Source organism: Monodon monoceros, unplaced genomic scaffold (genome assembly GCF_005190385.1).
Source record: "Monodon monoceros isolate NGI ecotype Baffin Bay Population unplaced genomic scaffold, NGI_Narwhal_1 Super_Scaffold_16, whole genome shotgun sequence".
NCBI lineage: Eukaryota > Metazoa > Chordata > Mammalia > Artiodactyla > Monodontidae > Monodon > Monodon monoceros.
The window spans coordinates 62226711-62250522 of NW_021703772.1; the positions used below are offsets into that span (position 1 = coordinate 62226711).

At 33.9% G+C, this 23812-nt stretch overlaps 1 protein-coding gene across 1 annotated transcript in view; it reads right to left on the bottom strand.

The window, feature by feature from the left end:
- UBR3 (ubiquitin protein ligase E3 component n-recognin 3) overlaps positions 1-23812 on the bottom strand; it is a 229015-nt gene that overhangs the window by 164745 nt on the left and 40458 nt on the right. Inside the window, exons 2-6 of the mRNA XM_029224835.1 lie at positions 21339-21478; positions 18465-18623; positions 13686-13829; positions 13073-13122; positions 1431-1497 (exon numbers count right to left, since the gene is read on the bottom strand). Of these exons, the coding sequence (XP_029080668.1) occupies positions 1431-1497; positions 13073-13122; positions 13686-13829; positions 18465-18623; positions 21339-21478 (560 nt within the window). The remainder of the gene's footprint in view (positions 1-1430; positions 1498-13072; positions 13123-13685; positions 13830-18464; positions 18624-21338; positions 21479-23812) is intronic.

The following is a 23812-nucleotide window of genomic DNA, read 5'->3' on the forward strand; positions in this document are numbered from 1 at the left end:
CAAATATATATATATATAATATATATATATTATATATAATAAATATTTTTATTATATATTATATATATATATATAATATAAAAAATATAATATTAATATATAATAAATATATATATATATAACAGAAAATCAACTTCAACATAAAGGCTGCATAAAAAGTAACTTCAGCCAGAGTTTGACCAGGCTGAAGGAAAACAATGACCTCTTATGCCATAACAGGTATTTTCTGAACATCCCTGAAGCATAAACTCAAGTATATGCCTAACAATCTCCTCCAACTCAGATGTGTCTCAAGGACTCAGGTAAACACATGGACAACTCTGGTAAGTCAAGGGGCCAGTTAGCCATATGGACTTCTAATTTCTTTCAGGCATTACAGGTTCTCTGCTGGGCCACGAAGAAAGGGAAGATGTGCATGTTGGCCAGCAAATCAAATTTCATGCCCTTTGCTAACAGTCTGTAAGTTAAAGGTGACAACATGAGTAACTAAGTAAAGACTTGCAGACTTACAAAATGAGCCTCAACGGAAACTGCCTGCTTGCTCCACCTTCCAAGCAGTCCTAAACTTTCCACAAGACACACTTAGCACCAGAAGTAAGAATCTTTTCATCAAAATAATATTTTAACCTCTGGAGACTTTCTAACAGACCATACTAACCCATAAAATAGACTATGTTAAGATTTGGAAATCCATGGCAAAAATCCAGAGCACAGGCTGCCAACTAATAACAAGTACTCTAGAAAAGCTTTTAGGGAGGGTCAAGAAAAGATAGTGATAAAGCATTTAAACTCTGGGATTTGAATTAAGGACCTACTTCTCATTAGCTGTTAAACCTAACATGCCTCCATTTCCTCATTCATAAAATAGTAATAATAATAAAACCTGCTTCATATGGTTACTTGGAGAATTAAATGACACAATGCATGTGATGTGATTAGCACTATGTCTAGCATATATAAAAAGTTCAATAAATATTACTCATTACTACACTACAGGCATATCTACTTCTTCCTTTGCAACAATATGTATTGAGTCCTTTCTGAGCCCTTAATATGTGGTAAGTGCCATTCATTCTCATTCTCACTCTCTTTCACTCTTGTTACTTTTTCTCACACACACACCCAAAATCTCCCTCTTGCTCATCCTTTAAATCAAATTAAAGCTTTACAGCAAATATGCTGCATCCAAATCAAAGATTCAATGAAGAGACTATTTTTCTGGCTCAAATATGATGTTGCTCATTTTATAAAGAAAACAAATGAACAAAATCCCAACAGTAAGGGATTTTACTTGCTTTCGAGGTCCCCCCACAATCACGCTCTAACAACACTTTCTCCACATTAGACAAATCTAATAACATTACTCTCCCTTCAAGTGCTCTTAATGATTAAGCATTTTTTTATACAAGGAAAAAACAAAATATAAATACCTTTGGTGTTACTGCTTAGTTTGACCCTCTTTCTCTTGCCCAGACCTTGACTCCCATCCTGATCCTCCTGGAGAAAAACAAAAATTAGCATTATCTATAGTCCTATTCATGAATTCATACATTTTATGTAAATATAAATATGCTTATAAATTATGTTAAATATACAATACAGGCATGCTTACATATTATTAACCAACGATTTTATGTATTTGCTGTCATAAAATATATTTTAATGCTGCTAACTTTAAATTAAATTTCAAATTAGCATTATAATTAAAATATATCATGAAAATCCTTAGGATTAAAATATAAGAGTTCTTAAACTTAATTGTGCTTCTAATGAAAGACTCTTAAATACCCCAAAATGCCAAAATAAAAATTTTCCTAACCTTATAAATATAATATCAAAGAAGCTAAAGGCAAGGAGGGAGCAGATTAGCATAGGAAGGGGAGAAGGAGAAGAGGGTTAAAACAATGAATAGAGAAAAGGCTTTGAAGAGTCTAACACAAACAAAATGAGTTCAAGAGATCAAGTTCTGAAAAATAAGCATAGAATATTAGAAGCTGGAGTTGACAGTCAAAAAAATAATATAAAAACAAATTAAAATGTGCTTAGGAAAAGAATCCAGGAAGAAAATACATGCATTTCTGCTCACATGTAATATATCCATTCCTGAAAAAAACCTCATATGAAAAACAACAAGGCAGACTTCCCTGGTGGTGCAGTGGTTAAGAATCTGCCTGCCAATGCAGGGGAGATGGGTTTGAGCCGTGTCCAGGAAGATTCCACATGCTGTGGAGCAACTAAGCCCACGAGCCACAACTACTGAGCCCACGTGCCAAACCACTGAAGCCTGCGTGCCTAGAGCCCGTGCTCCGCAACAAGAGAAGCCACCGCAATGAGAAGCCTGTGCACCACAAATAAGAGTAGCCCCCACTCGCTGCAACTAGAGAAAGCCCGCACACAACAACGAAGACCCAAAGCAACCAAAACTTAATTAATTTTAAAGAGAGAACATGTAAATATAGAAAACACTTTAAAGATGTTAAAAAAAAAAAAAAAGCTGGGTCTTCCTTGGTGGCACAGTGGTTAAGAATCCGCCTGCCAATGCAGGGGACACAGGTTCACGCCCTGGTCCGGGAAGATCCCACATGCCACGGAGCAACTAAGCCCATGCGCCACAACTACTGAGCCTGCCCTCTAGAGCCCACGAGCCACAACTACTGAGCCTGTGTGCCACAACTACTGAAGCCCGTGCACCTAGAGCCCATGCTCTGCAACAAGAGAAGCCACCGCAATGAGAAGCCTGCACACTGCAATGAAGAGTAGCCCCCGCTCGCCTCAACTAGAGAAAGCCTGCACACAGCAACGAAGACCCAACAACAGCCAAAAATAAATAAATAAAATTTAAAAATTTTTAATTAAAAAAAAAAAAGTCTTATAGGAAATAAAAGGGTGAGGGGCAGACCACTCACAACCTATTTTGTAACCTAGAAAGTTTGTAACCAAAGAAGTAACAGAAGCAATAATCAGTACCTGGGGAGATCATTTGGATGCCCAGGCAAACATCTTGGAGTGATTTGAGGCTGTCTCAGGGGATGTTAACAACCTACCACAACAAAAAAGTGGGAAGCTAGCTGGCTGAGACAACACAGAGGGAAGAGGAGCAGAGGAAGCAGCCTGCTACTAGAGAAACCAACAGTGAGGCTAGCAATGTGCCTCTTAGGGAGGGAGCGATGGGTACAGATGCTCATTTCTGATTTACTTTGAATGTTGCTAAAAAGGTTCCTGCTGCCTTCATAGCTCATGTTTTTTTCCCCTCCAGCTAAAGGATATGATTCTACCCCACTATCCCAGCTCTCCTGAGCTAGGAAAGATTGCATAGGAATCCAAAACTTCCATGTTATACTGACACCTTTTTCCTATATTTCCAAACATATATGAGCCAACTGGTATTATAAAGACATGTGGTAGCATTTTGGCACACAGTCTGTTGTGCTAACCAATTATGTTGGTGGCAGGTTAGAAGCATGGTACAAATTCCCAGACACTTGCTCAATTAAATCGAATCTCCAAAGCAGAAAAGCCTCAGCTTTAAGCTGCTGCTCTACCCACTGGTGTAGTCTCCTTGGCCTGCGCACCACAGACTTAACTCCAGGTTTCTGCCAAGTCCAGCATCAGTCCTCAGGACCAGTCTGGGGTTACCCAAAGACACTACTTAGCTCAGTCATTCAGCATTTACTAAGCACTTCAATATGCTCTCCCTGTTAATTCCTACCAAAGCCAGGCCTCTATGGTCTACCTTGCAGTAATACTGACAGTCAAACTACACTCTCCTCTTCCTCTGTCACCCTCACCTTGCCCTTAGAGAAACTCAACCAGTATGAAATTTGGGGCCATAAAAGACAGACATAAGAATGTAAAACTATGCCACAGGACCCAGAAGGTTCTAAACTTTGAGATTTTAGCTAACAGCCATTTATGAAACTGCTCTCCCAGCCGAGAGAAAAAAAAAAAAAAACTTTTAATGTTATATTCCAGGTTAGGAGTACTTCATAATTTCAAATACAAACTTCCTATGAAAAGAGTGTCCTTGATCAAGCAATAGTCATGGCAATACAAAGTTTTATAAATTTCCCAACCTTACACTTTAAAAGGACAAGTAAAATTAGCCAAGCAAAGGAAAGGAAAGTCATTCCAAGAAGACACCATGAATAAAGGCACAATGACAAAAGTCTAGAAACAAAGATCAGCTTGACATCACCATAGATATCAAACTCAGCTAGGAAGGGAGTTTATCTCCATCTAAACTGGTGGGAAAATGTGTACTCTTGTACATCGCTTGAGAGAGTATATAATAAAACTATTGTCCTGAATGGCAATTTGTCAATACAAATGTCAGAAGTCGTTAAAGTATATCTATCACTGGAACAGAAATTCCAGTTCTAGGAATTTATCCTGAAGAAATAATCAGACAAGTGAATAGGGACTATATGCATAGATACTCATCACAATGTTATTTATAATAGAAAAAAAAAATCTTTGGTTTCCAACAGCAGAGCAGGGGATTAGGTAAATAAATTATAGCACACATATATCCTATGAAGAAAAACAATACTAGAGGTCTATATTCACTGTGACCAGATAGATGTTCAAAAACTATTACTATAAATGAGAAAAAAAATGGCATGCTATGAAGAATAGCATATGGAGTATGAAACCATTTAAGTACTGATAATACACACAAATAAAATCTCTTAAAATATACCCCTTGCTACAGATGTTCAAAACTACCAATAGTAAGAACAGCAGGTTACCGAACAGCATATATATAGCACGGAGCCATTAAAATATACTATATATAAAATCTGTTAGAATATATTTGTTTACAGTAAGTCACCTCTAAGTGATAGAGTAATAGGTAATTTCATCATCTTTTTGCTAATATTAATTTTCTATTTATTCAACGATGACAATGAATTATAGCTTTAAGCTAATAAATATGTTTTTAATACTAATTCTGATTGCCAATCCTAACTACAACAATCTGCTCAAGATAATGGATTACTGTGTTACCTATTACAAGTCCCATTTTTTTTATTTTGAGAAAGAACAAAACTTTTAACAAACAGGAATAACTTCCAGTGGTGGGATATTCAGGCATTAAGGAAGATGAAAACAATTCCGTTATCATGACAAGACCCCACCCACCCCGAATTCATGATAGGGAGTTAGTTATAGCTCTTTCCCATTTATCCATGAGAAAACAGTACAGAACCCCTGGGAGAAAATGATGGTCCAGCAGACAAAAGAGGAAATAAATAACCTCAACCCAGACAGCATTTGTCCAGCCCTCAGAAACACTTTCCAAACCTTAACTAGTTCCTGGGCACAGAAGTAGACAATATTGCTATGTGTGTTTCAGGCATAAAATACATATACAAGTCCAAAATGAGAGAAGAAGACCCCCCCCAAAAAAAATCAGATTCAAACTCCTACCCTACAAAATTTACAGATGGTTTTTCAACCCAAATTAACCTTTCTTTCTTTCTTTGATGAATTTACTGGACAGATGAAAAAAAAATGTGAGCTCCATAAAAAGAAGTCAAGTAAATTCACAGCTGGTTAAAACAATACTCAGAGAATGTTAATACAGAATACACAAAGCTAAAAGGAACATTTAACATATAAGGTTATAAAAATAAAATCCAAAGGAGATCTTGAGAGACTAGAATGAAATGAAAACAACATTTATGTAAGCCACTGTAATATGAGACTGTTTGCTTTAAATCAATTCTACAAACACAAAGCTGAGAGGGAGCTCTCAAACTTGTCTGAGAGCTGAAGGGGTGGGTGGGGTGGGGGATCTGGGCATTTCATTTGACCACTGGGGCTCTCGCGACAGTCTAGCATAGCTGCTAAAAGGCTAACAAAAAACCTTGGGCCTTTAGGAAGCCACAACATGCTTCATGACAAGATGTCCTTATGACTCTATACCAAATCAGATCATAGATTTTAAAAGGGAATAAACAGATGAAAGGGCTATGAGCAGCAGAGAATACTAAATAACTAAAGCTAAAAATTTAAAGGGGTGTCTTATGGGAGTAAAAATTAAAATATTTCTACAGGGGAAAACAAGAAGAAATGTGTGAAAATTGTAATATTTAACACAGCATTGAGAAGAGATTCCTAATAATTAGAGCTATCAAACAAAGGAACAAGTTGCTTCATAAACTCAGTAAAGCTCCCAACCACTGGAAGTGTTTATGGAGAGGGTTACCAATTGTCAGGAATGTTGTAAAATCAATTCCTAAACTGGAAAAGAAATATATTAGATATTTCTAAGGCCTTCTCACCAAAAGTTTCTGTGATTCCCCACCCCACCCTTTACCTTTAATGTAATGTATGATAACTAACTAATTAAAACCAAATCTTATACCTCAAAATAAAACAGTATTTTTCTTTTACCTATTCATTTATGAAAAGCTACTCTGGCTTTCAATTTCAATAATCCTGCTTTTGCTGCAAGTTTTGACCAAATTAGTTTTAACTTTTCATTGCATTCTATCTTGAATAAAGGCAAGAATATCGAGAGCACATCTACATAGTAACTTATTTTATTTTGTTAAGTATTTATTTTTCAGTTATGTAAGAGTATGCAAAACAGAAGACTGGAGGTAAACAAACAAAATAAACAATGGTTATCTCTGGATAGCACAGCTGAAGGTAAATGTTTTCTTTTTTTATTGTGTTTTTCTATTTTTTCAATTTTTCCATAATGAACATTCATATTTTTATAGTTACACAGGGGGGAAAGTGTTTTAAATGATTTCATACAGAGATTAATGATCTGGTCATTGTACAGAGAAAAATGGACATTGCTACAGTAATGGCCACAGTGAATATAATCTTTCCTTGAAAAGTTATCTTGATCTAAGAGGTCCTATTTTCTCTAAGAAACTCTCTATTACACCCATGTACATATAATTCTAGAGATAATTTTCTTCTGAACTGAATTATGTGATGGTTATAAATAAATCTAAACAAAATATGAATAAACACAAATTTACATTTTAAAATACTTAATGAAGTTATAATGTGCTATTTTCTTTTCTTTTTGGTTCCATACAACACAAAGAACATTTTCTACTCTTATTACATATTAGCTACACAAAAAAAGAGTAAGAAATAGTAGTATGAAGAATGTCATATGTATAAATAGCCCTGCTGAGTACATAATGTTCTCTTACTCTAGGGACAGCAGGGACAAATACCTGACACAACTTGTGTGAATAAAATTAAGTAGAGAGTAATAGTATACACATTCGAGTAAAACTTTACAAATAGGAAAAATCTTGCTGCTGTTAGAGTTTCAAACCTGTTTCTTCATTTTTAAAACAAAGTGGTAGGACTAGATTACCCCTAAGATCTCTTCCAATTCTAACTTACAACATTTTTTAAATTGTTACAATTCCCTCTCTATAGTAGTTTTTGAGATGTCACTGCCCTCTTCTCATCCTGTCTTCCTTTTTATACAATTTGTTAAATTATAAGAATGAAATCACAAAAAGGGTTTGTTCAATAATCCCATGGGCCTGTAAGGTAAGAGTGTAGAAATTCCAATCCTTAAGACATATTCAGCTCTTCATTAAATTTCAAATATAAATACTAAAAGCAAACAATCATTTGTGCCTGCAGTTGCAAATGGCTTTAAAAGCTTTAACGAAATTTTAAAATGGCATAAAATAGGTATTTGTTCAAGAGCATCTGTATCTGGATACTCTTCTATCATACTCTTTCCATCTACCTTATCCTTTCATCTACTTTCTCCTTTATCTATTCCATCCTTTATTAAATTTAATTTGCTTGCATTTTCATCATTTATATATGTAAAAAGTGCTTTGAAAAGAAGTACAATACAAATTTAAAATATTAATGTCATTAGTTTTTTTTAAATATCATTAGTTTCTAAGTGAGTGGGTGGAAATTCTTGTATTTTCCCTCTAAATATATCACACTAAAACTCAATTAACTTAATTCTGATTTATGATACCTAGGCACAAAAGGAAGCTTTTTCCATGCAGGTCACTGGTCCTATTAAAATAATGTTTCTCATTTAAAAAATAAAAGCAGAACAGAAGACCCCAAGAAGAGATTAGCAGAAGAGTTACACTAATTTTATAATTTCAGTATAAATTAAATGCAAATTTATAATTTCAGTATAAATTCAATAATTTCAGTATTAATTAAATTCAAAACTATATTTTGTTCCTTAAACTGCAATGAATGCTGTAAAATTTTATTATATCTCCTTTTGTTTTACAAAGGTAAAGATCAACTTTTTAAAAACTCTTACAACTTCAAATATAAGCTTTCACTCTCTTGAGGTACAATAATAACTACTATACTTAAGGAAAACTTTGTGATCTTAGTTAAAACCCTACAGTAGCCATTTCTAGCTACAGTGGTATTTCATTACCATGTTATAGTTTTTCCCAACAGACAAGTACCACTGAAATAGATGGAAAAATACATACTCAATTATTGGTATGTCACGAGTCATTTCTAGGATATCAACAGAATCCAGGGAAAAGAATGGCAAATGGCACATACTGGTTGTGGAAGTTTTGAAACGTGTTTACAAATTCTTTAACACTCCTCCCTTCGAGAGACAGGATCTACCTCCTTTGCCATTAAATCTGAGCCCATCTTAGCAACTCACAAGGAACAGGATGCAGTGGAAGTGATACTATGTAACTTCCAAGGCTAGTTTAGAAAAGGCTCCACAGCTTCTGCTCTTGAGCTACTCATCCTGGGAGAAGCCATAACTATATGAGAAGTCCCAACAACTTGAGACCACCATACTGGAAAAGCCACATGCAGGCTGAGCTCCCTGTGCACAGTCGGCATCAGCTGCCAGCTCTGTCCATCAGCCATCTTAAATCTCCATCTCAGCTGAGCCTTCAGATGACTGCAGTTGCAGCCAACAACTAACAGGAATCGCATGAGATAAGCACGTGAGAACTGCCTGGCTGCCATTCCCAAATTCCTGAGTCAAAGAATTGTGAGCAAAACAAAAAATGGTAATTTTAAGCCACAAAGTTTAGGACAAATTTGCTGTATAGAAATAATAATAACAGTGGCTTATATACTTTACATAAAAAACTCAAGACCAGCAGGGAGGAGACCTAGCGACCATTTGCAACTCCACTACTAACTAGACAAAATTCACTTGCCTGGGTGAATCAGTTAATTCTTTGGAATTCAGCTTCCTCATCTATAAGAGAGTTAGGCAAGATGAACTTTAAGGTCTCCTTTAGCTCTAGCATTCATTAAATTTTTAAACCTGCAAATTGCCTCCTCCTGATTCTCATTTTTGTTTTGTTATATACAACTTTTCGATTTCTAACTCAAGATTTGACTTTGTAGTACATAAGTCAATAAAACATAAATGAATTTTTTGTATAAAAATTATGATTACAATCTTAAAATAGAAAATTTCCTATCACTAAAACCCTTTTATGATCGGCGCTGGGTAATGGTCTTATCTTTGTACTTTTCCATACTTCTCATTTTAAATATGTGTGTGTGACTTTTATAATCAGAAAAATAAATCTAATAAAATTTAAGATATGCCTACCCTGTAATCTAGCAATTCCATATCTCAGAGAACTATTTGCACATCTGCACAAAAAGAAATATAAGCATTGTATCTTTAATTAAAAATTGGAAATTATAAAAATGATTGGATAAACTGTAGTTTATTCATATTTCAGAATACTGGCAAAACAACTACAATGTATTTGGGTGATATTTGGGTAAATTTTTAATTTAAATTTTAAAGATAAACTTCATTACTCTTAAACCATGCTTTAATAAACTATTTCCTCTGGAAAGATGAGCAGAAATGTCTATCATATTACCTATGATAGCTCAAAACTTCAGTATTTGAATCCCTTCTACATATAAAGCACTAGGACAGAAAACATTTATCAGGAGCCTAATTTGTATCTGGTTCATAATAGGTAATCCATATGTTATCCCATTTAATCCTAACATTAGAATTATCACCATTTTTTCATGAGGAAACTGATGTTCAGAAGTTTAAAACCTGGCAGAAAGCACAGCAATATTATGAGGCAATATTCAAACTCAGATCTGCCTAACTCTGAAACTCAAATTTCTCTTAAAGAAAAACCAAAATAGGGCTTCCCTGGTGGTGCAGTGGTTAGGAGTCCGCCTGCCGATGCAGGGGACATGGGTTCGTGCCCCGGTCCGGGAGGATCCCACATGCCGCGGAGCGGCCGGGCCCGTGAGCCATGGCCGCTGAGCCTGCGTGTCCGGAGCCTGTGCTCCGCAATGGAAGAGGCCACAGCAGTGAGAGGCCCGCGTACCGCAAAAAAAAAAAAAAACAAAAACAAAAAAGAAAAACCAAAATAGATATCCCTTCAATCCACTTCCAGCTAAACAACTCTACTTCAAATTCTTAAGATTTCAGATGTCCAAATGACCCCAATTTCAATCCAATTGGAAAATGTGATAAATATATAAACTATAAAAAGTAATTTTAAATAGACTAAAAGTTTAATTATAAAGTATGATTTAAAGATCAGAAAGTCTTACTGTTTTTAAATATATGAGTTAAATATAATTCACATACTCTAAAAGTGTTCTCAGCTACTATTATAAAAAGTGTTTTATGAGAAAACATACTGAAATGAAGTATTTTTTTAAATGAAGTATTTTGAAGTTGTCACCATCAAAAAGCATTTACTACAATATTTACACTGAGACATAATCATAATTAAGAAACAAATGATTATATAAATTATATTACACACAGAAGTTGCTGAAACAAAGAATCTAAGAGAAGTGAACAGAAGGAACAGAAGAGAGGACCTAAAAAGAACAGAGTAAAAGCAATGGTAATGACCAAAGAAAGGCCCTATTTCAAATCCTCTGATATCCCTCGAGAAATTATTTCTAGAAGAAATTCAAAAGCCATCCCCCAGCCCCTCCCCCCACTACACACAGCCTGTGCTCCGCAGCGGGAGGCCACAGCAGTGAGAGGCCCACGTACCGCAAAAAAAAAAAAGAAAAGAAAAAGAAAGCAGAATAGCCAATTTAAAATCATATGTCTATCTATGACCTAATCACTTCCCTCTTCGACATGTGAAAAATTAGCATTCTTACCCCCATTACTCGCTTCCCCTAGCTTCAAAACAAAATTATTACTGTTTTAGTCAATAGTGTATATATTTTTGAAAGTCTATTTTAAATATCAGCAAGTTTTCCCCATTTGTCATTATGGCAGCAGTGTTCTTAGAAGTAACTCTTTAAAGCTAAAAAAACAAAAAAGCAAAAATTATAGCTAACCATTTATACAATTTTTTAAATGATTTTATTTTAATTTATTTATTTAACAAACATACATATAGTGTTACAATATGCCAGGCACTACTGCTCTGAGTGCTTCCATATATTAACTCATTCAATCATCATCATAACCCCAGGCATCAAGTACTATTATTACCTCCATTTTACAGGTGAGGAAATTGAGGCATGGAGAAATTGGTACCTATCCAAAGTCACACTACTAATTGGTACAGAAGCCAGATTCAAACCCAGACACTCTACTTCCAGAATAAAACTCAGAAGCAGTATACTAAACTACCTAGGGACTTCCCTGGTGGCCCAGTGGTAAAGAGTCCTCCTTCCAATGCAGGGGACGCGGGTTCGATCCCTGGTTGGGGAACTACGATCTCACATGCCATGGGGCAATTAAGCCTGCATGCCACAACTACTGAGCCCACACACTGCAACTACTGAGCCCACACACTGCAACTACAGAGCCCGCGCTCTCTAGGGCCCACACGCCAAAACTAGAGACAAGCCCAGGCCACAATGAAAGATCCTACATGCCACAACAAAGATCCCACGTACGGGAACTAAGACCCAAGGCAACCAAATAAATATTTCAAATAAATAAATAAATAAATAAACTGCCTATCCAATTTGTTGAAAACTCTTTAAAATTGTTAGTCCAGGGACTTCCCTGGCGGTCCAGTGGTTAAGACTTCGCCTTCCGATGCAGGGGGTGTGGGTTCGATCCCTGGTTGGGGAACTAAGATCCTACACGCCTTGCAGCCAAAAACCAAAACATAAAACAGAAGCAATATTGTAACAAATTAAATAAAGACTTTAAAAATAAATAAATAAATAAAATTTTAAAAAAATAATAAATGAAATAAAATTGTTAGACCAAAATGAGACTCCACAAAATGTTGCATTTTGTGGGAGCCTTCTTAGAGGGGAAATATACTACTACAAAGTTTAAATTATAAGGCATTAGATCAATTATAAGACTTCCATAAAAGAAATCATGTTTTCAAAAAAAGGATATTTGGCTTAGTTCATATGATATTATCAAATCAAAATGGGTTTTCAAAGGAAAAACATGTAAATGTTTAACAACGATTTAGTTTTTAAAATTTCAATCATTAAATATATAAATCAATAAAAATATGAAATTTAGGTTTTATAGAAACCAAGATTATAAACAGATATAAGTCAAAAAACAATTATTTGCTTACAAATTGTATACTAACAAAATACAGGAATGTTATAAGGAATTTATTAGAAATATTTATTATTAATAAACACTATAAAAGTTGAAATTTCAAATTAACAATCTATTTCCCAGTACATTGCTTTTTTTGATAACCTTTGACATATAAGATATAACCTTATTATGAGATTAGAAAAGAAGCTACATTTCACATTCTTCTAGCAAATTATTCTAGACTTAGCTAAATTTTTTAACAACAATTTCATTGTGCATATGACAACTTGGATAAATTTGGGGATATTTTCATAGGAGAAATATCTCTATGTCTTTCTATCTCCCATTTCTAAACTGTGAAAAGAGAAATGAATTTACAAGCAAGAAGTAAAAATCTAGTTGTAGTTCTCGTCCTGTCACTAAGTAACTGTGTGACCTTGACTAAGTTATTCCACTCTGGGGTTCAGCGTCCATGTCTATAAAATGAGGAATTCCAACTAGATAATACCCACAAATCTGTATGGTAGTTCTTAAACTTTTAAATTTCTACTTTTAAAAGTTTCAAATGTTGAATCTCACCTCATCTGAAGAATCTAGTTGTCCCAATGTTCCTGTTGCACCTGCAAAACCTTTGGAAAGGAGAAAAAAGATTGCCCTTCATAATTGTTACATATTGCTTTACTTTAAAATTATTTTGAGACATAACAATATCAAAAAACTAAGTTTTGTTAAGACAACTCATTCTAACAGTTATTTTGGCAGAAATCAACATTTATCTTCAATAAATTTGAGCCTAACAGGCTTATACTTCAATAGGAAATCTCCAGTGTAAACCCAGATTTAATAATTACACATGGTGTTTCAGAAGGATTGCTTTCTTTTACTTTTAAACCATGGTTTACTAAAATATTGAACTACTAAACTTTGGGGCTACTCTTAAATAGCAACTGCTACATTTTTCATGAGTTAGAACCAGAACCTATGATAAACTAACCGAATTTCGCTTAAGAAAAATGAAGTATCTTCTTTGATGACTCTATCCTTTCTTGCTTCCAAATTTTTACTACTTTCACTACTTTCTTACAAAGAATGACACAGCACTTAAATTTCTTCAATAATGAGTAATGTTTGAAGGGTTTTTTGTTTTAGTACAGAAAAGTTATCATTGTTCAAATTAAATATTTAAACAAACCTTGAACTGCCAGAGTGCTAGTGCCAGCAGATGGTTCTTGTATACCATATACAAGTTTATCCTCAGGATATGTAAGTCCAGAGCTCTTCAAAGCTATAAGGTATTTTTCATGACTTTTCCTTGCATAAGCATTTTCTCCAAGACCTAATATTTAAAATAAATTTAAAATCAGAAAAAATATTCCATTCAAAACGTAAGTACAGCCATCTCAATAACTAATGTATACACATATAAAATAGATGAATATTCTAATGGAGGGGAAACCCTAGAATGAATAATATAAGATAGCTTCAGACATTTTTGTGCTCATGTTTGGCATTAACAATCTCAGAATGCACAGCATGTTTATAACAAATAATGAAATGCACTAACTAACTGGGTATCTAGAATATGCCAGAGATTACATACAAAATACAGGGGGTGCAAAGATTAATAAGACATGATTCCTGCCTTCAAGGAACTTAAAATTACTGTAAAGAAAGGCAGATAATATGGTAAATGACAATTACATAGCAGACTTCACCACCTGGTTTAACAACCTGTGCTCTCATAATACCATGCAGCCAGACTTAACCCAAAGCAGTTTTTGGAAAGGCTTACTAGAGAAGATAACGCCTGAGTGGAATTTTCAAACAGTAACTGAGATTACTAATTTCTGTTTTACCAAGCATAAAATGTTTTTATAATCACATTTAAGGATAAAAGTATAATTTCTACAGAAGTAGCAGTTAAAACAAATTTATTCCAAAATTTTGAGAAGTTTAGGTCCTAGAATTAAACAATCCTAGGTCTTTCACTTTAGCATTTGAGCATATTAATGCCAATTTTGTCTTTTGTTTTTTAATATATTATGGAGAACAGAATAACAACAAAATAAAAATACTGACATTTGAAAGTTCTTTAAAAGGAAAAATTATTCTCTGTCTGAAAGCCAAGTTACCATGTCATTTGCCACCTCTTAAGCAGATTATATATCTTTAATTGTTTCAATCTCTCTGATTATAAAAATATATAGTAAATGAGTTTCTTTAGTATTTGCTGAGCTTTTCTCAATTTCCTCTCTTTGCTAGCCTCAATAATTGCAATAGATTAGTTTTGCTTTTTAAATCTCTGCCCAATGTCTGTCTGGGATAGTTTAAAAAAAAACAAAAAACAGGGCTTCCCTGGTGGCGCAGTGGTTGAGAGTCCGCCTGCCGATGCACAGGACACGGGTTCGTGCCCCGGTCCGGGAAGATACCACATGCCGCGGCGCGGCTAGGCCCATGAGCCATGGCCGCTGAGCCTGTGCGTCCGGAGCCTGTGCTCCGCAACGGGAGAGGCCACAACAGTGAGAGGCCCGTGTACCGCAAAAAAAAAAACCTTCAGCACAGATTAAACAGATAGGAATACATCTATCCTTCAATTCAAGTCCAAAACTAAAAACAACCAGTTAGTCTATAAAGAATAAAGGACTTCTAGGGGTCCTATGTAAGAAATGACTAAATGTCTCCTGAATAATAAAAGCCATGTATTTATCTCAATAATAATAGATGAAATTTTTGTAATACTTTAAATTAACAAAATACACTTCATCAACCCCTCACAACAAGCCTGAGAAAAATGAACATATTATCACCATTTTTATAAGTGAGGAAACTGAGGCTTACAAAGATAACATAATAACCAGTGAGTAAGCAAGCAGTGATTAGAAATGAACCTAGACTACAAATTTTAAACTTCTGAATCAAACCTAATGTAATTTCCATCACTACAAGTTAGCTAAAGATTTTTGTTGTTTTGTTTTTTAATTTCAAGAAATAAGAATTTAAAAGAATTGTAGAACTAAAAGAAGACAATTACCATAAATCATTCTCAAGGAATACATTCTTACAATGATTAAGAACAACTTGCTGTTCTTTTTCCCAACAGTTGATAGTTTCTGATTACAGAACCATTTTCTAGGCTGAAGAAATAACAGACCTTCAGGTATAATACTGATCTCTCTCTAGCATCATCACCAAAACTCAAACACAAGTTACCATCATTTTATCCTAGGCTGCTGCACTTGAGCTTCTGTTCTTGCCCCTTCCCATCTATTCTTGGCAAAATAAAAAGCCATCTTTTTAAAGCACATATCTGATCATGTCACTCTTCAGATTAAAATATACCCATGACTTCCCACTACATTAAGGATAAGATATAAAACCTTAAATAGCTAACAAGGGCCTACCTAATCTGGATCTAGCCTAATGTGGTAGCCTTATTTGGGCCACTATCCCCCTACATTCATTTCATTTCAACCACAATAGCCTTTTTTAGTCCCTTTTAAAAAAGTAAGCTCACTCTCACCCTAAATATTTCCACATGCTGGTCCCTCTGCATGGAATCTAGGAGGTGCCTAAGTGTTATGTTCTTTATAAATATTTATCATGTTTGGGGTTCACTAAGCATCTTGAATCTATAAATCAATGTTTTTCATCCAATTTGGGGAATTTTAGTCATGATTTTTTCAAATTTTTTTTCTGCCCCATTCCCACTCTCCTGTCCTCCTGGGAGTCCAATTACATGTACATTAGGTCATCTGATTCTATCTAACAGGTCCCTGAGGCTCTGTTGTGTTTTCTCTCTGTTCTCTAGATTGAATAATGTATTAATCTGTCTTCAAATTCACTAAGTCTTTCTTCTATCCTCTCCAAACTGCTGCTAAGTCCATCCAGTGAACTTGTCAATTGCATTCTACAGTAATTGTCAGTTCTAGAATTTTTTTGTTATTGTTTACATTTCTTCACTAAGATTCCTGATCTCTTCACTCATTAACACCATATTTTCCTTTACTTATTTGAACATATTTTCCTTTAATTTCTTCAACATATTTATAATAGTTGCTTTAATGTCTTTATCTGCTAAATCTAACATCTAGGCCATTTCAAGGTCAATTTCTATTACTGTCCTTTTTCTTGGACATTCTAACGACATGTTATCAAAGATTCTGGATTCTGTTACCTTCCTTTGAAGAGTATTAATTTTAATTCTACAAGACATTCAATAAACAGTCTGATCACCTAGAACTCATAAAGACTTGGTTTTATACTTTATAAGGGGCAGATTTATAGAAAGCCTGAGATTCTTAAAAAAGCCCTGTAAATTGACAGGAATAATCTCCAAACTCTGTCAGGGTTCTAGGCTTCATTAAGGCTGATCTAGAGTAGAACTTACTCTCAGGTGTAGTCTTCTGGTGTGTCAACTTGATGCCTAGGGTATTGGTAAGGTCTCTCTAGTCTGGTTGCACTGATACTCCAATGTCTCCCAACACTGCCTAACCTTTATCTTTAAAAGCTGTTTTTAACCCCATAGCAGTAACCCCACAGCACTCTCTAATAAGCCTTAGGTAGTCCCATCCTGTACATGTGTATCTCAGTTCTCAGCCAAGCACTTCTGGGGTCCCTCATACATCTACCCCACAAACTCTTGCTATTCTGCCCCAAAGATTCCAGTTTCCAACTGCTTCAGCTGCCCTAAACTGTGACCTCTGCCTCCTTAACTCAGCTGGACCACCACGCTCTGCTTCAATGCCAGACCTCTATACTACAGTCAGGAAGTTATCCCCAGACAGAGATTCAGAGAATTGTGAGGCTCATCTCATGCTTTTCCTTTCTCCCAAAGGTTTACAGTCTTGTGCTGCCTGCTGTCTAATGTCTGAAAACAACTGCCTCACATTTTTTCCAGTTTTATGTTATTGACATAAGGGCTAGTCCAGTAGTCAGAAGCAGAAAACGTTCTCTACCCGGAATCTAATTCCACCCCATTACCACCCAACTCGCCACATCCTCTAGCTAAATGACTTTCTCTCAATGTTTTACTTCAAATGTCACTTCCTCAGTGAAGCTCTCCCACCTCCTCCATCAGTGAAATCAGGTCTCCCTTTTATACACACTTGTCCTATCCCTTCACAGTTATTTACTACAGTTTATACTTACACAATATTTTGGTTTGGAGACTTTGTTAATGTCATCTCACTCACTAGACCATAAGCTTTATAAGGGCAGAGATAGGAGTACCTGGCTTACTACGTACCTTCCCTACTCCAAGCTCTAATACCTAGCCCAAAGCCAAGCACACAGTGGGTGCTTAATGAGTACTCACTAAAGAAATAAATACATCAGATAAGACTATCTCTAAATAATACATGGTTAACAGTACACATAAAAACTTCACCACTCTAAAGAAAGAAGGTATACTTAAATTTTCAAAACATGCTGCTCATGAGCCAGCATAAAGAACACTATTTAAACTATTTATAAGATTTTTAAATAATTGATATATTTACCATACTATAAATTTGAACTAAAGGTTTAAAAACGGAATTATTTTATATAACAGTACAAATATACTTAATAATTCCAAGTTTTATAACTTAAACTCTACATCACTATAAAATCCTAGGCCACACGACACAAACGTTTAGAATAACAAAAATGAAGACACAAAAGTGGTTGCTGTTATTGTTTGGAAAAGGGGAAGTGGAATATAATTACGAATATGTCACACCAAATTTAGGAAACCTGGGTTCTAGTCCCAACTCTAAAATCAGGTAGTTGTGAGGTCTTAAACCGGTCATTTAATTTTTCTGGGGTTCAATTTCTTCATCCATAAACTAAGAAGTATTCTTAATAACTTCCAGCTTTAGCATTCTATTAAAAAAATCTACATTTTACTTTTAAGTTCTAAAATACACAACTTTTAAATTATTTTAGTAATATAAGTAAATTTTAACTTTCTTCTCTTCTAAATTTTACTCACCAGAAGTCAGATCTTTGTAGCTTTGTTGGTTTGTCAAAACCTGAGTAAGAACAGACCGCATTGCTCCTCCCATTTTAGTTAGATCTTCTAAAAAGGAAATTTGAGGTTCCAAAAGCTGAAGGACTTTGTTAAGGTCTTTTTCTGATGGTACATCAGCTGCTAAAAAAAATATAATCAACTTTCTTTAAAATATTTTGCTAAGAACACTATTTTATTCTTTAAAATTATGATGACTTAGATGACAGTATTTTATAATCAAAAAGTTAATATAAGAATTCTCTTTAGAAAGCAGGAGCCCACCAAGCACCCAGCCTAGGATAGACTTGTTTAGGAAGTCAGTCCTCTGAGAAAAGACTGATGGGGAAAAGAGATGACTTCATAAGGTATTAAGCACTTAATTTGTGTAAGAAGCATTCAATTTAGGGTCCTAAACTTCCAGATATATATATGTAATCATAAGATCATCTCAAAATTAGATAAACAGTGTTTAAGAAAAAAGTTAAGATCACTCTCTAAAATAAAACAGGAGAAATGAAATATATTGAGATAGTATAAGAATATTAGGACAAAATTATGTCAGCTCTAAATTTAAACCTGTGTAGCAAATAACCCATCCATTATCATATTCCAAAAATACAGATTCATATTAGCTAGAGGTCAAAACCAACTAAAATGAAAAATATGGATTTTTTACTAAAACAATTTTAAAATACCAGGCAAGATATGCTGGTAGAGGGGGAGAGAAGAAACCTGGACAGCAACTAAAAAAGAATATTTAAGAGGAAAAGAAAAAAAGATGTTTTAGAGAAACTGAGGTCTAAAAGGAAGAAGTGAATAGAGAGATTTAGAGCTTAGCCATAACTGGTTAAAAGAAGAATACATATAACGAAGCTAACAGGGGGCCTGTGTGCCCAGGAAAGGGGTCATCAAGTTCATTCAATATTTATTCAGTATCTACTACACGACAGGCACTGAGAAGCAGAACTAAATAAGACATAGTTCCTACCCCCAAGGAACTCACAACCTAGTTCAAAGATAACCTGTGAATGAAATTCTAGATAACTCTGAGTCATGGAACCCAAGCCAAAAAACCTTACTTTCTCAGTAGAAAACCAATACCGTATATTATTCTTCTTTATATTCTCCCCAATGACTTATGTAGTAACATAGTAGATATTTAATTAGCATTTGTTCTTGATTTCCAAGGGCTCAAACACAAGCTCTGACACTGGTCTAAGGATGGTAGGGTGAAATGGGAAATGGAATTCAAGGCAACTGTCAAACCACAAGATTATCTGAGCTTCCATATCTCAGATTAGATGATTTCAAGTCCTTTCTTTAATTTTAAACAGTGATCTCTGCAGAAAGTAATGCAGAGATTTTGCATACACAGAAGAAACTAATGCTGAGCACAAGTGGTAATATACAGAGGGAAACTTCATGAACCTAAGTTCATGAAACTCATCTTAAGACAAAAAAAGTACTTCCATTCATTCCTTTATGTTTTCAGATAATGGTAACATAATTATCAAAGCTATGTATGTATGTCATCTACCACTTAGAACTGCTAAATGTCACCAAGGAAAAAATAAATATAATACACTCGTATGAATTACTCTTTGATTAAACTAATTGTAAGCCTTATGGTTCTCATAATAAATGATTTCTACCTATTACTTTTCTAAAATAGGACACTTGTAGTACAAAATGTAAACATCCAAAAAATCTGTTAACTAGCATGTGAGAAATAAAATGAAAGGCAATTTCAATAACCCAGCTGGTCTCCACTTCCTTCATTCCAAAGAGAGAGCAGTTTGGGACTAAATCAAAATAATATTTCTTTCTATATTTTAAGACATACTCTGAGAGGAACAGAAGTACTTGACAAAAGATTGTGTATTTTGCTTAAAATGTAAAAGTGAAGAACTATAAGTATTTGCTCACAATGCAAATAACATGATAGTTCTAGAAATGATGAAGATACATATTTCTTCACACTTTTAGGATGGAAAATAGAAGATAAACATGTGTGCCATAGTTTCAAATTGGATTTAAGATTTATAGAATTAAATAATTTAAAAGCTCTAAAAGTAATGCAAATACAGTCCCTTAAATGATAAAAACACAAGTATCACTAAAAAGGTAAAAGACATCATAAAAAGTTAATAAATTTGTTTCATACCACTAACTGATATCTGTAATTCACAATGTCAGACTGAGAACTTTAATAAATGTTATCTAAATACAAATATTTAACTAATGCATATTAATCAAGATTGTGACTAAATCTTAAAAGGTAAGAAGAATATCTGTAATTTGCATGTTTCTTTTCTCTTTTCAATACTATTAGGATCCTTACGCCCATGCATTCTACCGGTAATATGGGAGTGAGCAATTTGACCCTCTCATAAGTTATTATATATGGAGGGGAATAAAAATGTATAGACTTCTACAAAAAAGAGGGGGAGAGAGGGGGAGAGAAAGATACTGGTGAAATTTTTATCTTCTAAAAATCTAAGTTAAAGTCAAACATTTCCAGGACTTCTTAATTATGCTCTATTATAACAGAATCACAAATAAAGTCACTTTAACCCCATAAAGTAATTATTTCCTCATCTGCAAAAGGCCAAATAAGTTTGATCAGAAACATTTACGATCCCAGCAGCAGAGACTGCCAAACTGTGCCTACTACAAGTATCAATGAGGTTATATAGTTGATATTTAGTGTGTTTTTATTTAGTCTCTGTATTTCATAGTCATCACATAAAAAATGTTAAGCAAAAAAATGGTATCTGAAAAAATTCACCTCATTATTAGTGCTAAACTTTGCTGAGAACTTAAAAAGAGTACTAATGAAAAATGGATTAAACATACCTGGTTCATTATAGCCTTCTCTTAAGTACTGAATAAGACAAAAAATAAATCTTGGAAGAACAAATTCAGACATCATCAGTAAGTCTTTGGGGACACAGGGAATATTTGAACTTGATTTAATTTGATGCCTTTTGCAAAACCTGTAATATGAAAAAGAAAAGAATTAATGGCGATGTCGAATCTGCTAAGAATCTATTACTTCTATTTACAATATCCATAAACAGAATGTGGGCCAATATCAAAGCCAATGTATTACTCTTTTATGATTTTTAAGGCACCAAGTTAAAAGAATATAGTTTTAATTGGTCTTTAAATAAAAATTGGCACTTAGGAAGATTTCTTCCTAATAAAAGACCATTCTAGTTAGATTCCAATTAGAATACAAAAACAAAATTTCATTACAGAGTTTATATTTTTTAACTACAATTTATTACTTGCAAGTATTACTTTATTACTTTTACCCTTTATAAACCATTAAGTACAAACTGATCATTCCCAAGAATTTGCATTTTCTATTCCTTAACTGTTTCGAACTTATTGCATTAATGAATAGGTAAGTAATATCAATACTTAAAGTTTATTTGAAAAGTTTGTACACTTAAGTATGCACATTCCTTCTAATCTTATTTATACTTATTTTAAAGTATGGTTGGAATATTTGAGCAAAAATGAAATAAACTATTCTATGTTCACAATCCAAATAGTCACAAATAAGGTATTTTGTGACCAAACACAAAATAACCACAGTAAACATACAACATACCTAGAAGAAACTTATTACGATGGGTGGAGAAACTATTTTAGCTGAAAAACGTAAGAGATCTGAATAGAGAAAAACTACATTCCCAAATGGAAAAAACTTTTATTTTTCTAAAAAATGTCACTTCCACCAAACTTAATGACATTAGATTTAAATCCCTATGGGACTAATCACAAACTAATTCTAAAGTTCAAATGGAAGAATATATATGTTAAAAATAAATAAATAAAACTTAAAAAAAAATTAATGACAGTGACCTAGACTTTAAAACATAGTATAAAGCTAACATAATTTAAGATCTGTAGTAATCTCTCTATAATGACCTATATGGGAAGATAATCTAAAAAAGAGTAGATATATGTATATGTATAACTGATTCACTTTGCTGTACAGCAGAAACTAACACAACATTGTAAATCAACTATACTCCAATAAAGATTTTTTAAAATTAAAGTAAAATCTGTGGTAATGTGATAACATCAATGGACCACAATGGAGTCTAGAAATAGACTATGTAATGACTATGTTAATCAATGTGGGGGGCGGGGGGGGGGTAGAAGACTTTCAATAAATTGCTATAGGACACTTGATTCCATGCAGGAGATAAATTTGATCCTTATCTTACACCATATACAAACTATTATATATTCCATACAGATCAAAAAACAAATGTGAAAAAAATTACTAGGAAGAAAATAAACTATTCCCCTATATTATCTCAAAGAACAGAAGTCTAATAAGTAAGATTTGAAACCAAAAGTCATAAAAGAAAGATAAAAATTGGCTACATAAATCAAAAGTTTCTATGCAGAAAACAATTATTGTGTTACCAAAAAATATTTACAATAGATAAAACAGATGAAAGATTAATATCTATGATTTTTGACTCTAGAAAAATGGATTAAAAAAGAAAATTCAATAGAAAAATCAGCCAAAGTCATAAACAATTCACCAAAAAAGTGAAAGGCTAAGAAACATATGAAAAGATGCTCAAGTTCTCTAATAATCAAAGAAATGAAGTTTATTAAAATAAAAAATGAATAAATAGAGAATCACCATTTTGTGATACCTACTAAAATAACTGACCCATGCAATGGAGCCATTAAAGGAAGGCTTGAGGGGAAATTTTCCACTTAGAGATCAGACTGTTACATCCTTATCAATCTCAGTATCATTAGAAGTGAGAAAAAATCAGATGCTATGATGCTTGTGAAGTACAGAGCACCACTTACAAAGAGTTTTTACCAAACAAGTTGACCTTGAATGACACCAAGTCTCTAGAGCTAACTTCCATTTATAGGAAACATAAGAGATAAAGGAACAAGTTAAATGACACCACAAAAATAAATAAATAGACAAATCATGAATGTAGACCATTATTCAGGACAACTGACTCCGTTTCTGCAAACTGTCGGTGGCAGGGAGAAAAAGGAGGTAGAAGGATCACTTATTAAAGAGGCCTGAGAAACCCAATATATGTGTTTACTGATTCTAACAAACCAACTTGAAACAGGCATTTTTTAGACAATAGGGGAAGTCCAATTAAGAACTGGGTACTAGTTCGTTAGATGATTTTATTAGGTAAGATAATGGCACTGTGATTACGTAAGAAAATGTTTGTGGATATTTGATAATATTAAGGAATTATCTTGTGTAGGTATGACAACAACATTGTGGTTATCACTGAATAGGAAAGTCTTGTCTTTTACATGTA